This window comes from Bombina bombina, chromosome 1 (assembly GCF_027579735.1).
Source record: "Bombina bombina isolate aBomBom1 chromosome 1, aBomBom1.pri, whole genome shotgun sequence".
NCBI classification, from domain to species: Eukaryota; Metazoa; Chordata; class Amphibia; order Anura; family Bombinatoridae; genus Bombina; species Bombina bombina.
Genome location: NC_069499.1, coordinates 461,172,800 through 461,186,402, shown reverse-complemented (window position 1 = coordinate 461,186,402; position 13,603 = coordinate 461,172,800). Strand labels below are relative to the sequence as shown.

Genomic DNA, 13,603 nt, shown 5'->3' with positions numbered 1-13,603 from the left:
CATGTTCTAATTTTTTAGACCATTTAATTTTAAGACTAGATTTACAGCCGGCACCCCTAACCTCACAAGTGGGTAATGCATAGGTTATTAACAGTGTGTATGCAGGGAGTGCAGGTGAGAGAGACAAATGCATAATAAATTAGCAGCAGTGCTGTAATAGAAGGCAGCGCACCAACCGACTCCAGATAAATTGACAAGAGAGGTTGAACCAACCTATTCTTGAAAAAGACTACATAAACTGCACTCACGGGGTTACAAAGCAATGATACTATCCTCCGAGGGAATATTGTGTAAAAAGTCAGACAAAAAGTGCAGTTAGGGCTAGAATTAGACACAATCTAAAGTTACCATAAAATTTAACCTTTATTAAGAGCATAGTTAAAATTGGAAAACACACTTAAAAACACACTGAGGAGCCAAGAATTAATAAACTTAGTAAATAAGTGCTGGGTAGAGTATATAGACCTCTTGCAATTTAATATAATGAAACCATAAGTGCTCCCCGTAGGAGCTGCTGGTAATGTAACAAATATAGTGGATTAGTACCTTAGAATTGCAAAGGGGCTATGGACATATGATCACGAAGTGAATAATGTTCAATGTATGTTAAGTACCAAATGAATGGAAAATCTGGGTTGTACCCCAGTTATCTGTGTGTTAAAAAACACTTGGCCACAAATAATCGTAGGAGTTAGTGATGTGTAAAAATTAATTGCATGAAGTCCTGCTCATAAATCCGATTCTATAAAGTATTGACCCATAACACTGATTGATCTCAATAGGCAGTGAGTTAAATATTCTATCTAGCTAAAAATCGTGTGAATTGTATAAATGATATTGGTTCAGTTGCCACAGAGAATTGTATATTCTCACTATTAGATTATTACACAACCACAAGTACTGCTATATTCTGGTAATACTTTACCATGTAAATTGCACCAGGCAGTATATGTATACTAGAGTAAGTAGCTCAATAATACCCCGCCATTGGCCTCTTGGTTACCATAGTATAATATATGATATTTGTTCACTCACTTCATGAGTATTATTGTAAACTTAGAGGTTGCAATACTACTTGGTCAATGGTATTATTGTCGCGAGCAGTATGTGCTATAATTAGCAAGTGCAGATTCAATTCGTACAGAGTTTTTGTTATGTGTTATCAATATCAATAAGTACAAGACCTTAGATATTGATGTGTCCTGGTGGGTGTTAAACTTTATTTAGTTATGTAACAAGCAGTTTACATATACTGCTATATATAGTTTGGAAATTAGCACACAGGTATCACTCAGTAGACATAACACAGGTCCCCTCAGATTTATAAGACAAGAGAGGTTGAACCAACCTATTCTGCCCCTCAGATTAATAGTTAAACTGAGCTGCTGCGATTTGTAATATAAATAATACTGGGGGCATAAGTGACTGTGTTCTACAATTATTAATTAATCTTATATTCCTGGCTTGCCACGTATTGCTTGCTCATTGACAGTATATTAAACCTTGGATACTGCTGTGTTATGGTAAGTGTTAGCCTTGTTTGTAACAAGCAGTTTATATATACTGCTATAGAAGGTACCAATATTCACGCATGGGTATCATTAGGTAAACATTATACAATCCCCCTCGAGTTTACAATCAAGCTAAGATGCTAAAATGTACCTGAGATTACTTTGATATTAAAGCTTATTACTGTCAAATGTTCCAATATAAACCCTCAAGTATCGCTTAGTAAGCATAACACAATGTCTCTTCCGTTTGGGGTTAAGCCTGAAGTTTGTTAGTTAAATTGTTAATTCATACTAAGTCAAAAAGAGGTTTTTAGTATAAATACTTCTAAGGGCTTCAGCAATTCGTAGTTAACCCTATGTTACTGACTTGCAACTAGTGGCCTGTTCCTTATCAGTAATTTGTTATTGTAGATATTGTTATATAAGTATAGGCTTGAATAGTGTTGTGTTCTTATCAACTACTGCTTAAATCAGTCAATGTCATATCATATCTCTAAGTTCACCCCACTGAATAAGCTTAATAATCTGTAGTCAGTTTAGCGTAATAGTCAATCACTGTAGTGTTAGTTAACCTGACTATAGTTAGTGTCCTTAGCCTCTGTAAGGTGGGTTTCGGCTAATATACCATTTACAGATACAAGAGCTAATCTAGTATATTGATCGCCCTACTCAGGGACTTAACACACATTTGTATTCTGCTGCTGCTATACAGATCTTGTAACCGCTTCGGTTCCGGTTCAGGTAATACCCAAATACCCAGCTACAGGCAGTGGCCCAACAAGTAAGCTTCCCTTCTGAAATCTTTAGCAATCTAAGTATACAGGTTTGTCTAGTTTGTAGAAGTATTACAACAAGTTGCAATTCATATTGGTAACTGTGATTAGTGTATTTGTAGCAAAGTATGGGTCAATTTGAAACGGCTTGAGCGTCTATCAAACTATTACATTATTTTTGCGGTGTGGCCAAACAGATGACCGCGTTATTTAAAAAGATACTGAAGATACTAATAGTGGTTAAGGTTGTGTAAGGGAGTTGTCACTCTTTCAGTTAACAAATATTAATAGTAGCCAACTCTTCCAACCCTTTTATACCCTGTCCAACAACCAGCCCTTAGGTTTATCAGAGAGAATTATACTAGGCTGCCTAAGGCATACTAAAATACAGGAGCTCCAAGGACTCCTCACCAATTCCCTAGCGACCCTAACATGTTTCGCCTTGCGGCTTTATCAAAGAGTGAGCGCGCCGCTCAAAAGCCGGTTATTTAAAGGCGTGATGGACACGCCTCTTGTGATGATGTTATTCTAAGGCTACCAATCCTAGCAGTAACATTCAAAGTCCAATAGGATGTTGACTAAAGTGACAGAGCGTGTAGTGTCAAATCATAATCCCTACAGTGTAACGAATAGTTTGTATTGTGTTACCAGGAAAGGGAGATTAAAACTACTGTCTTATTACATGGATAAAATATCAAATGATGTTATATTTGAAGTTAACGGAAGAAATAGTACTATGCCAAAGCAATACATTTTCACCTTTCTTTTTAATGTCGATCCTCTGCATAAGAACAGGATCCTATTTATTACTCGTGAATTGTCAGATTTGCTGTCAGCGTAAAGTAAAGAAGGGGAATTTTTTTTTTTTTTTTATTATTTTTTTTTTTTTAATGTGATAGAAGAATTAATAGTGTGTGTAATTACTTAAGTTAGTGTTCCAATAATTAGGCAAAAAGTCCTAACAAAACCAATTTACTTTGCTAATTTCCACTGCCCTATGTCTTGTGTATTGACAATTAGCAGAAAAGTGGAAAAAGAAAAAAAACGTAGAAAGAGAAAAAAAAAGAAAAAGCCATTCGGTATCATATGATGGCAAAAACACTTACACCTAAATAGCTGCCTTTTTGATTATAAACAAGTCTCAAAGTTATGTGCTTTTATCTTATAACTGTTCTTATAAACTGAAGGTTGAAATGTCAGTTATAACCTGTCTGTGATCCTGAACATAGCTAAGATGCCCTTATGCAGATAATCAGACAAATATGTTAACAGTTTTTAACAATCTTTGAATAATGTATGAAACTTATAAAACACACCTTATAGCAATAGATAAAGAGAGTTAGCAGTGCATTTCCTAAGAGTTTTGCATAACCAACACTAATGCATATGCATTTACAATTCTACAATATGGCCCATACATAAAATTTTATCTAGGGCAGTTTAAGTCCCTTAATTAACACTAGATCTGGCGAAGAAAAAAGAGACTGTCATGTATTGTTGATGCTTTTTGTAGTGATATTTAAGATGACAATACACCAGATAGCGAAGATTATTGTAACAGAGTCATTGATACAGTTCTTTTCTTCTTTTCGGCTAAGTTCCAAGTGTCAGGCATAGCAGTAATATTTAGCCTTTAATATTCAAGCGATTTAGACTGAAAATATACTTAAAATCCTTCCCATATAACAAGTTATTTATCGTCAGAGTCAACGTTTTTTGTAATAAGAGAAAGATACCCTCTTATGTGGGATCAGTACAGACAATTATACTTGCGGGCTCTGTAAGACCATAACCAGGATGCCTTCCATACGGCGAGCTGACCTGTAGCTGGGGAAACGCCAACCGCTACCACACCCTGAATTGCAGCCTTGGCTTCTGCGCGCTATCTCCGGTGGCCGTTCCTGGATCCAAAGGCCGGAAGCCACACACGCCTCCGACGCCTCACTCCCGGATGCTGCTAGCGGATCCCTCCGCCGTCCTCCCAATCACGGCACTCTTTCAATCCGGGAGACAATGCTTCACTTCCAGGTATCTCACCCTCTGCCACTCCGGTAGGATGTTATGTTGTTGCAGGACCCCCAACTTTGCACTTGCACCCTAGATTAGACCCGGCTTATCTGGGTAGGGGTAGTACTGTCCAAAGATTCTACAACCAGGATAGACCACGGACTTTTACCTCTCTCCTTCAAGTTGTTTCTGGGGTAACCACTGGATCAGAAAACGAGAATAAAAGATGCGGTAAAAACCGCAGGCCAATTTGGCCTTGATGAGTTCCTTCTCCGGCAAGATCACACTTGCCACGGCCCCTCTGTACCACAGAGATCTGGGGCTATGGAGCAATAAGAGTGGGATGCGTTGTTAGCAGTCGACCTGAACGCCGACATGAGACATGCTGCCATTAGTCTCCACCCCCACACAGGAACTCGTGTCCAGAAGGGGAATTTATTAAATATATCCCCACTTCTACGGTGCCATAATACATTAGCTACTTATTTGAAGATGACAATATTGAAGTGTGCTGTTCTTTGGTGATTTAAATTATAAAGTGCTCAAGTGATAGTGATGTAGCTATATAGCTAAACGGGAGCTGAAGTCAGATAGTGTCAAAGTGGAATTGACTGTCTGTGTAATTATGCCTATGGATTCTACCATAGAAATAAGAAGTGAAGGCTAATACTGCCAAAGTGATATTGTCTCAATAATTGTGTGTCTAATTGTTACGTGAATAGTGTGGCTGTGAAAATCATAGGGATAGACCCTCTGTGTGTGTCTATGTGAATAGTTACTCAAACTAAAAATCAAAAAACTATTTTTAAAAGAATTAAAAAATGTGATCTCAACAACTTTAAGTGATTTGACTTGGATTGGTTAAAAAGAAATATCCTATAAGTGTTACCCACTTATGATCCTGATGGAGTTGATGTTTAAATAATTGTGGTTATGAGGTACTGTTACTTGTATAGTCCCAGTTAGTTATGAAAAAATTATTAGTCATAAATCTAACATTCATGCATGTAATAAGCTCCACTTGTATGGAACAATATTTTTGTTTTATATATTGTTAACCTTTATACAGGATTAGAACGGGCATTATAATTGATCGTGCCATATGAACACTACAGTGATTGACTATTACGCTAAACTGACTACAGATTATTAAGCTTATTCGGTGGGGTGAACTTAGAGATATGATATGACATTGACTGATTTAAGCAGTAGTTGATAAGAACACAAAGTTATTCAAGCCTATACTTATATAACAATATCTACAATAAAAAATTACTGATAAGGATCAGGCCACTAGTTGCAAGTCAGTAACATAGGGTTAACTACGAATTGCTGAAGCCCTTAGAAGTATTTATACTAAAAACCTCTTTTTGACTTAGTATGAATTAACAATTTAACTAACAAACTTCAGGCTTAACCCCAAACGGAAGAGACATTGTGTTATGCTTACTAAGCGATACTTGAGGGTTTATATTGGAACATTTGACAGTAATAAGCTTTAATATCAAAGTAATCTCAGGTACATTTTAGCATCTTAGCTTGATTGTAAACTCGAGGGGGATTGTATAATGTTTACCTAATGATACCCATGCGTGAATATTGGTACCTTCTATAGCAGTATATATAAACTGCTTGTTACAAACAAGGCTAACACTAACCATAACACAGCAGTATCCAAGGTTTAATATACTGTCAATGAGCAAGCAATACGTGGCAAGCCAGGAATATAAGATTAATTAATAATTGTAGAACACAGTCACTTATGCCCCCAGTATTATTTATATTACAAATCGCAGCAGCTCAGTTTAACTATTAATCTGATGGGACCTGTGTTATGTCTACTGAGTGATACCTGTGTGCTAATTTCCAAATTATATATAGCAGTATATGTAAACTGCTTGTTACATAACTAAATAAAGTTTAACACCCACCAGGACACATCAATATCTAAGGTCTTGTACTTATTGATATTGATAACACATAACAAAAACGCTGTACGAATTGAATCTGCACTTGCTAAGTATCGCACATACTGCTCGCGACAATAATACCATTGACCAAGTAGTATTGCAACCTCTAAGTTTACAATAATACTCATGAAGTGAGTGAACCAATATCCTATATTATACTATTGTAACCAAGAGGCCAATGGCGGGGTATTATTGAGCTACTTACTCTAGTATACATATACTGCCTGGTGCAATTTACATGGTAAAGTATTACCAGAATATAGCAGTACTTGTGGTTGTGTAATAATCTAATAGTGGGAATATACAATTCTCTGTGGCAACTGAACCATTATCATATATACAATTCACATGATTTTTAGCTATAATCAATTTAGCTAGATAGAATATTTAACTCACTGCCTATTGAGATCAATCAGTGTTATGGGTCAATACTTTATAGAATCGGATTTATGAGCAGGACTTCATGCAAGTGATTTTTAACATACAGATAACTGGGGTACAACCCAGATTTTCCATTCATTTGGTACTTAACATACATTGATCATTATTCACTTGGTGATCATATGTCCATAGCCCCTTTGCAATTCTAAGGTACTAATCCACTATATTTGTTACATTACCAGCAGCTCCTACGGGGAGCACTTATGGTTTCATTATATTAAATTGCAAGAGGTCTATATACTCTACCCAGCACTTATTTACTAAGTTTATTAATTCTTGGCTCCTAAGTGTGTTTTTAAGTGTGTTTTCCAATTTTAACTATGCTCTTAATAAAGGTTAAATTTTATGGTAACTTTAGATTGTGTCTAATTCTAGCCCTAACTGCACTTTTTGTCTGACTTTTTACACAATATTCCCTCGGAGGATAGTATCATTGCTTTGTAACCCTGTGAGTGCAGTTTATGTAGTCTTTTTCAAGAATAGGTTGGTTCAACCTCTCTTGTCAATTTGTTTAGAGTCTCTCCACTACATTGCACCCAAGTCTTCTATCACAGAATAATATAACTAAGTTTGCATATTATATTCTGAATCAAGGGGTTAATTATTACTCTTTCTCCAATTAGTAGTGCCACTGGTTCCTTCCCTTCTCTAACCGACTCCAGATGTCTGCAAGTACATTCTCTATAGTTACACTATTATTAGTAACACATCTTCCCCTTAAAGGGACAGTAAATAAATTAGAACATTTTGTTTCAGCCTTCCAACAGATTAAAGGTACATTAAACTGCTGAGTACAACTACAGTAGCAGGTTACTACTCACCAACTGTCTTCAAAGTCATTCTCTTATTTTAACCCCTTACAAGTAGTAGTTAGTGAAGCGCTGCATCTTCACACTGGGAGGTAGCATCTTGGAGCTTATATTTGTTATTTAGCATTTAAACTGTACTTAAAAACTGCAAAAATGTAACATTTCTGCTCTCTATTACGTAAACTAAACTGAAGTGAAAGGTACAGCTGTCAAAAAGCAGATCTGTGAAAGTGCACTGCTTCTATCACAGAATGCAACAATTTGAGTGCTACAAGATGGCGGCACCCAGTTTAAAATGCAGAGCTTTTCTATCTGGATTCTGTAATATGTTAAATAAAGAGCTTTAAAGAGAGCTGCATGTACAGGAGGAAAAACAATACCTTGGTGAGTAGTAACTTGCTACTGCAGTTGTACCCAGCTGTTAAATGTCCCTTTAACATATCAGTAGTCCAACGTATATTGGAACAGATTAACATTTTGTTTGCTGCAATTGTTTTTCAATGCTCATAGCACAATTTTCCTTATTTGGTGCAGCCAATCCAGACTTGAGTCTGCAGAAGACAGGGTTTGCTACTGTCATTTTGTCAACAAAATCTCAATTGTTTGGCTTTAATAAAAATGATAAGATAAACATTTGGGAGAGATATGAGGCAAATTGAATACACAGTATGGGACAGATCACAATCTATTTAAATATGCATGGTAAAAACATTTTGTAATGTGCTTTTATCAATTATTGTGTCTGTTTTTTTATTTTTTTTTAATGTAAACAAAACTTTGTTTTCCTGTTGACCTTAGAGACAATGGAGTGTACACTGCAGACTTCAGAACTGTAAACCTGTTACATGCTCTATTGTGACTGCTTGATCAGAGTAGAAAGCAATGTTTCCTCTATATTTTATGAGCACTCTGTACAATTTTGGCCAAGGTGGTAACACAAATACAGAAACACTCACACACATGCAGAAACTCTCATTTACACACACACACACAAGCACTCACAGACAGAAACACTCACACAAAATCACCCATTCAGAAACACACAGAAACATTCACACACACAGAAAATCTCTCTCAAACATACACACAGAGAATCTCTCTCTTACACACAGAAACACTCACTTTATTTCTCTTTCACACACACACACACAGAAACATTATATCTCTTACACACACAGAAACAATCACTATCACATACACACATAGACTTACTCTTTCTCTTACTCACACAGAAATAAAAAAAACATTTGCTCCCTCTCACACAGTAGCACTAACTCCCTCTCACACTCACATAGAAACACTTACTCTCACATACAGACACTCACTTTTTCACTCACACACACACAAAAACAATCACTCTCACATAGACCTAAAAACACTTTTTCTCTCACACTCTCCAACATTCACACAAACACTCAGGGCCAGATTACACTTGGATCACTAAATGTCGCTTTAATAAAAGCAATATTTGCGCTCCACTGTTTAATACCAGCGCATGCTAATGTGCGCTGGTATTACAAGTTCAAAGCAATGCGAACACAACCTCACGAGAGCATGCTTCCATAGGCTCCAATGGTGCCTCTTCTGATGCCATCAGAGATGGCATCAGAACTTCAGCGCCAGTGAAGGGAGCAAGTTGTGCAGCGATGGCAGCAAATATAAATATATATGTTGATATACATATATATTTACTGGAAAACCACAGTTCCCTTAGACCGCAATGTAAAGGCACTTTTAGTGTTGTTTTTTTTCTAACACCCAATGCCCACCAACATTAACCCAAAAATACTGCCTAGTGCAGTAATTTTTATTAAAAAATAAAGATACTGCCCTCTTTATTTTTTTAATAAACTACACTAGACAGTATTTTGGGGCAGATTTATAAAATTAACCAGAGATCTGATCTCTGGTTAATTCTATAAGCACTAATTGTTACTGCAAGCTTGCTGTAGCAATAACCAGCCACTTACAATGGCTGATTAATTATTGTGCGTCCGCAAAAGGCTAAATTTGCCGTTTGCGGGCACGCGATAATTTAGCGCTCCACTTGTAATCTAGCCCTCACTCTGTAACACACTCTCTCACACAGAAACAATCACACAGAAGAGATTTAGCTATCTCTGAAATTAGTCATACAATGCGCTAGATTATGAGTGGATTGTAGAGAGAGAAACAGTACAAATGTTTATTTTTTTTGTTTTGTTTTAGAAAACTGATAGCTTTATAAATGTTTTTTAAAACATTTATCTTATTTTTGCAATTTAGTGCTTAATTTAAGTTGATAAATGTCATACATATATAAAAATAAACTCTTTATTCATTCCTTTGTAACCAAGAAGTAGAAATGAACAGTACCACAACCTTATGATATAATTAACACATACATGTTTGCACAAGAGCATTGTTAGTCAGTTGAGTTGATGAATCAGTTTGCAATTTTCTTAAATAATTGAGTAAATGAGCCTATGACTGTAAAAACCTCTTTGGTAGTTTTCAGCATCATCTTTAATGCAGTATACTCATGTGTGATCTTCAGATGCTAGACATTGTAATACCATCATTATGTTTGAATATATCCTCCATGTGCACATGACATCATTGTGAGAGCATTTTTGCTTCATTCATAGTCTGTTCCACAGACTTTTAAGTCTTCTTTGCTATAACAAGGAAACATAGTTAATTTCTTTCTCACTTTATTCTTATGTGTACTTTTTCTTTATTTTTTATATTTTTTAGTATAAATGATGTATCAATTCTTGTTCTAGATCTGGGCTTGGAAATTAGTCCTCTTAATTAAGTATTCTAATACTGTTACTTTGCAGAATATTCATATAAATAATATTCATCAACATACAAGTGTGATTTGTTTTTGTTTTGGGTATTTTTTAACTCCTTAATAAAATATCAATACATTTTGTTTTAGGTTATTAACAGGTTATCTTTTTTTTTTTTAGATTCTGTGGGAAGTAGACCTCCAATGTTGCCACCTGGTGGAAGAACCACATCTCCTAGACCTTTTGCCCCTTCAGGTGGGTCTCCAAGGGGACCTGCATTGCCCATGGGAATCAGAAGTAATGCCCCTGAACCTCAGAGGAACCGTTTGCCACCTCCACCAAGGAATGATTTTGGTGTAAGACCAGAAATTGCACCACCTTCAGTACCTAACACACCCAGGCCAGCCCCTTCAAGTCTGTATAATAGAGGACCACCACCAGTCCCAGCAGGTAATAGACCATCAGGCTCGCCATCTGGCCAATCACCTTTAAATTCAAACAAAGTACATGGATTTGGAGGAGTCAGCCGACAATTACAGTCCCCTCCTCAATCAGTTCCTTCAATGAATAGGCCGCCACTTCCTTTAACTCCTGCCCGAGCAATCGATGATAGACCTCCACCACCTCCAACAGGACACAGACCATCACTTGGCAGAGATGTAGCTCCACCTCCACCGCCTCCAAATAATAAACCTCCAGTGCCATCCACTCCGAGACCGATCTCATCTTCACTGGCTCCACCTCTGCCTCCAGGAAGGCCAGGACCTCCTCCACTTCCTCCAACACCAAGTGGTTTTGATGATATGCCAAGACTTCCTCAACGTAATTCATCTTTATCTGGTCCCTCTCCTCCTGCCTTACCTCCCACAAGGACAGGACCCCCACCTCCTCCACCTGCTAATGAGAGACCACCTCCACCTGTTAGAGAACCACCCGGAAGATCTGGTAAGTAATGTCTCACCTTACGTTAAGTTTTTTTTTGTTTAGTTTTTTAAATCACATAAATTGTTATTTAAAATTTCAGTATATATCAATAACATGGAACAAATGCAGAAAATTTCGTGTAACAGCACTCAAGATGTATAAAACAGGCACATATTCCTAATGCTTCCAAGCACTTTGTATTCATCAGATAGAGCCATCGTAGACTGGGTAAACCCATACACACCAATGCCATTGTTGTGTAACACGTAAATAGATGCCCCAAATTTCACTAACCACAGTGATAGTAAAACATAACGACAAAGAAACGTCGCCAACTCTTGAGCACAAGCTTCTCTCTTTTTTATACACTTCTCCCCCACCCTCTCCTTCCCACCCTCATATCAAATCCTATGTTTACTTTATGGAAAAGGGGAAGGTATTTCTGTTTCTTCTATGTATACTCTACTATTATTATGTAAAATATTACTGACATTGTTACCTTGTTTTGAGGGAGCTGCGTCTCCCATAAAGTCAGTTAAAAAAAAACAGGCACATATTCTGCAATGGTATAGATAAATATGCCTAAAGATATCTCAAGCACTATATTCTAACTTTTAAAAATTACATCACTATAAACCTAAAGTCAAATGATTAAAATATCAAATTTCAGTTTTGGATCCAAAAGTTTTGTTGTCATGCAATGTAAAGTAAGGTTTAAGGAGTGATAAATAAATAATGATGATATCATTATTAGTAATAATAATAATAAAGGTAATTTGCTGATTTACTTTTAATTTACACAAAAGTGCTTCACCAAAAATAAAATATTTAGAAAAGGAAACTTTAAAGTTTGTATGCGTCATTTAAAGAAACACTCAAGTGATGCGCCATTTTATGTTGCTGTTACATTTATTGTTTAGCTTAAAAATGACAATAAATACAAAACTGCCATGAATATGTTATATATCTTATAACTTGAAAAAACTTACAGAGATGCATATTTGTGATCAAACCAATTTCCAATATTTCCAGAACTGTGAAAGTTAGCTTGAGAAGGTAATGACGTAAAATTATGTAATTTGCCATATTTTTATATTTTACCATTGCCACATGGTTAGTCTGATTAGTATAGGCTGAGGTGTCTCACACAAATCCTTTAGAAGATGTAGCTGAATTTTGTCACTATATTGTCTTATTTCTATGTCATCACTAAATACCCTTATAGGGACAATGCATTCAAACACCTCTCTGCCCTTTTTAAATGGAATATTTCAAAATTCACACATCACTATTCTGTGCAGTTTACACCTTCTCCCTTCCTCTTCCATAGTCTATAAATTCCTACAGCTTTTAAATCCATATAGTAACTCCTTATACCTTCATCCTCCTCCCCTCTTAGTCTGTTTCTCTTACCAACCTATATCCCTCTCAGTTTTACTGTATGAATCTTTCCATCTTATACCTTCATCCTCTTAAAGACCTCTATTTACTGCTAATCTATATTCACTCTTCTTACTCTTTGTATCTCCCACCTTACACTTACATTCACCAATCCTCTTTCTCTGTGTATTTCACTTCACCTATTTTGTTTTATTCATCCTTCCACCTTATACCTTTTTGCTGTCCCCCTTACTCTATGTATCCTCCCACCTTATAATTTCATTCACTGTCCATCTTATCTATGTGTATCTTCCCATCTTATAATGTCATTTCAAACCTTATTCATTAATTCCCTGTCACACCTGAGAATTACTCTGTTAACCTTAAGGACACATAACCGCAAGGATTTTTTTCATGAGCACAAACATGGCAGCCAAGACATAAGGCCCAATCTAAAATTTGTCATAATGGCAAGATATATCACGTTGACCCTTGCATGGGCAGACCTCACAGAATGATTTAAGGAAAGGGACCGAACCAGGAATTCTCTAGTTTACTAAAATGCAGATTCTCACAGGGGAACACCTAGCACTGGTGGCAACAATTTTTCTGAAGCACATCAAATCAAATGACACTGTTTTAGTGCAATTTACCTTGCATTCATTCCTAGTTTTACATACGTCTTTTTTTCTTCACTTTAATAAGCCCAATGCATATTTTGAAACAAATTTGAAAGCCTACATTCGTTGAGATGAAACTGCTAGACATAGAGGCGTAACATGCCTAGATAATTCCAATACCAAATGCTCAGAAACTTGTTATACGCCAAAGGAACGCTTCTGTTCAGCCGATTCACCAATGCTGAGAGACTCTGATTTCAACTATGTTTTTCTTTAGTTCCAAGTTTAACCATCTAAATTGAAATAATGTACATTTTCAATTTGAGCAGTTTTTAAACATCTATTTGAACCTCTCTGTATTAGAGATGTGCATTCGCTCTGAAACAAGTGCAAA

The 13,603-nt window shown here is 36.3% G+C and overlaps 1 protein-coding gene across 3 annotated transcripts in view; it reads left to right on the top strand.

Moving 5' to 3' along the window:
- Nucleotides 1-13,603, top strand: part of WIPF1 (WAS/WASL interacting protein family member 1) — a 189,245-nt gene that overhangs the window by 157,718 nt on the left and 17,924 nt on the right. For all 3 annotated transcript variants that reach the window (XM_053698466.1, XM_053698464.1, XM_053698467.1), the window contains exon 5: nucleotides 10,466-11,230. In XM_053698466.1, coding sequence (XP_053554441.1) covers nucleotides 10,466-11,230 — 765 coding nt within the window. The remainder of the gene's footprint in view (nucleotides 1-10,465; nucleotides 11,231-13,603) is intronic.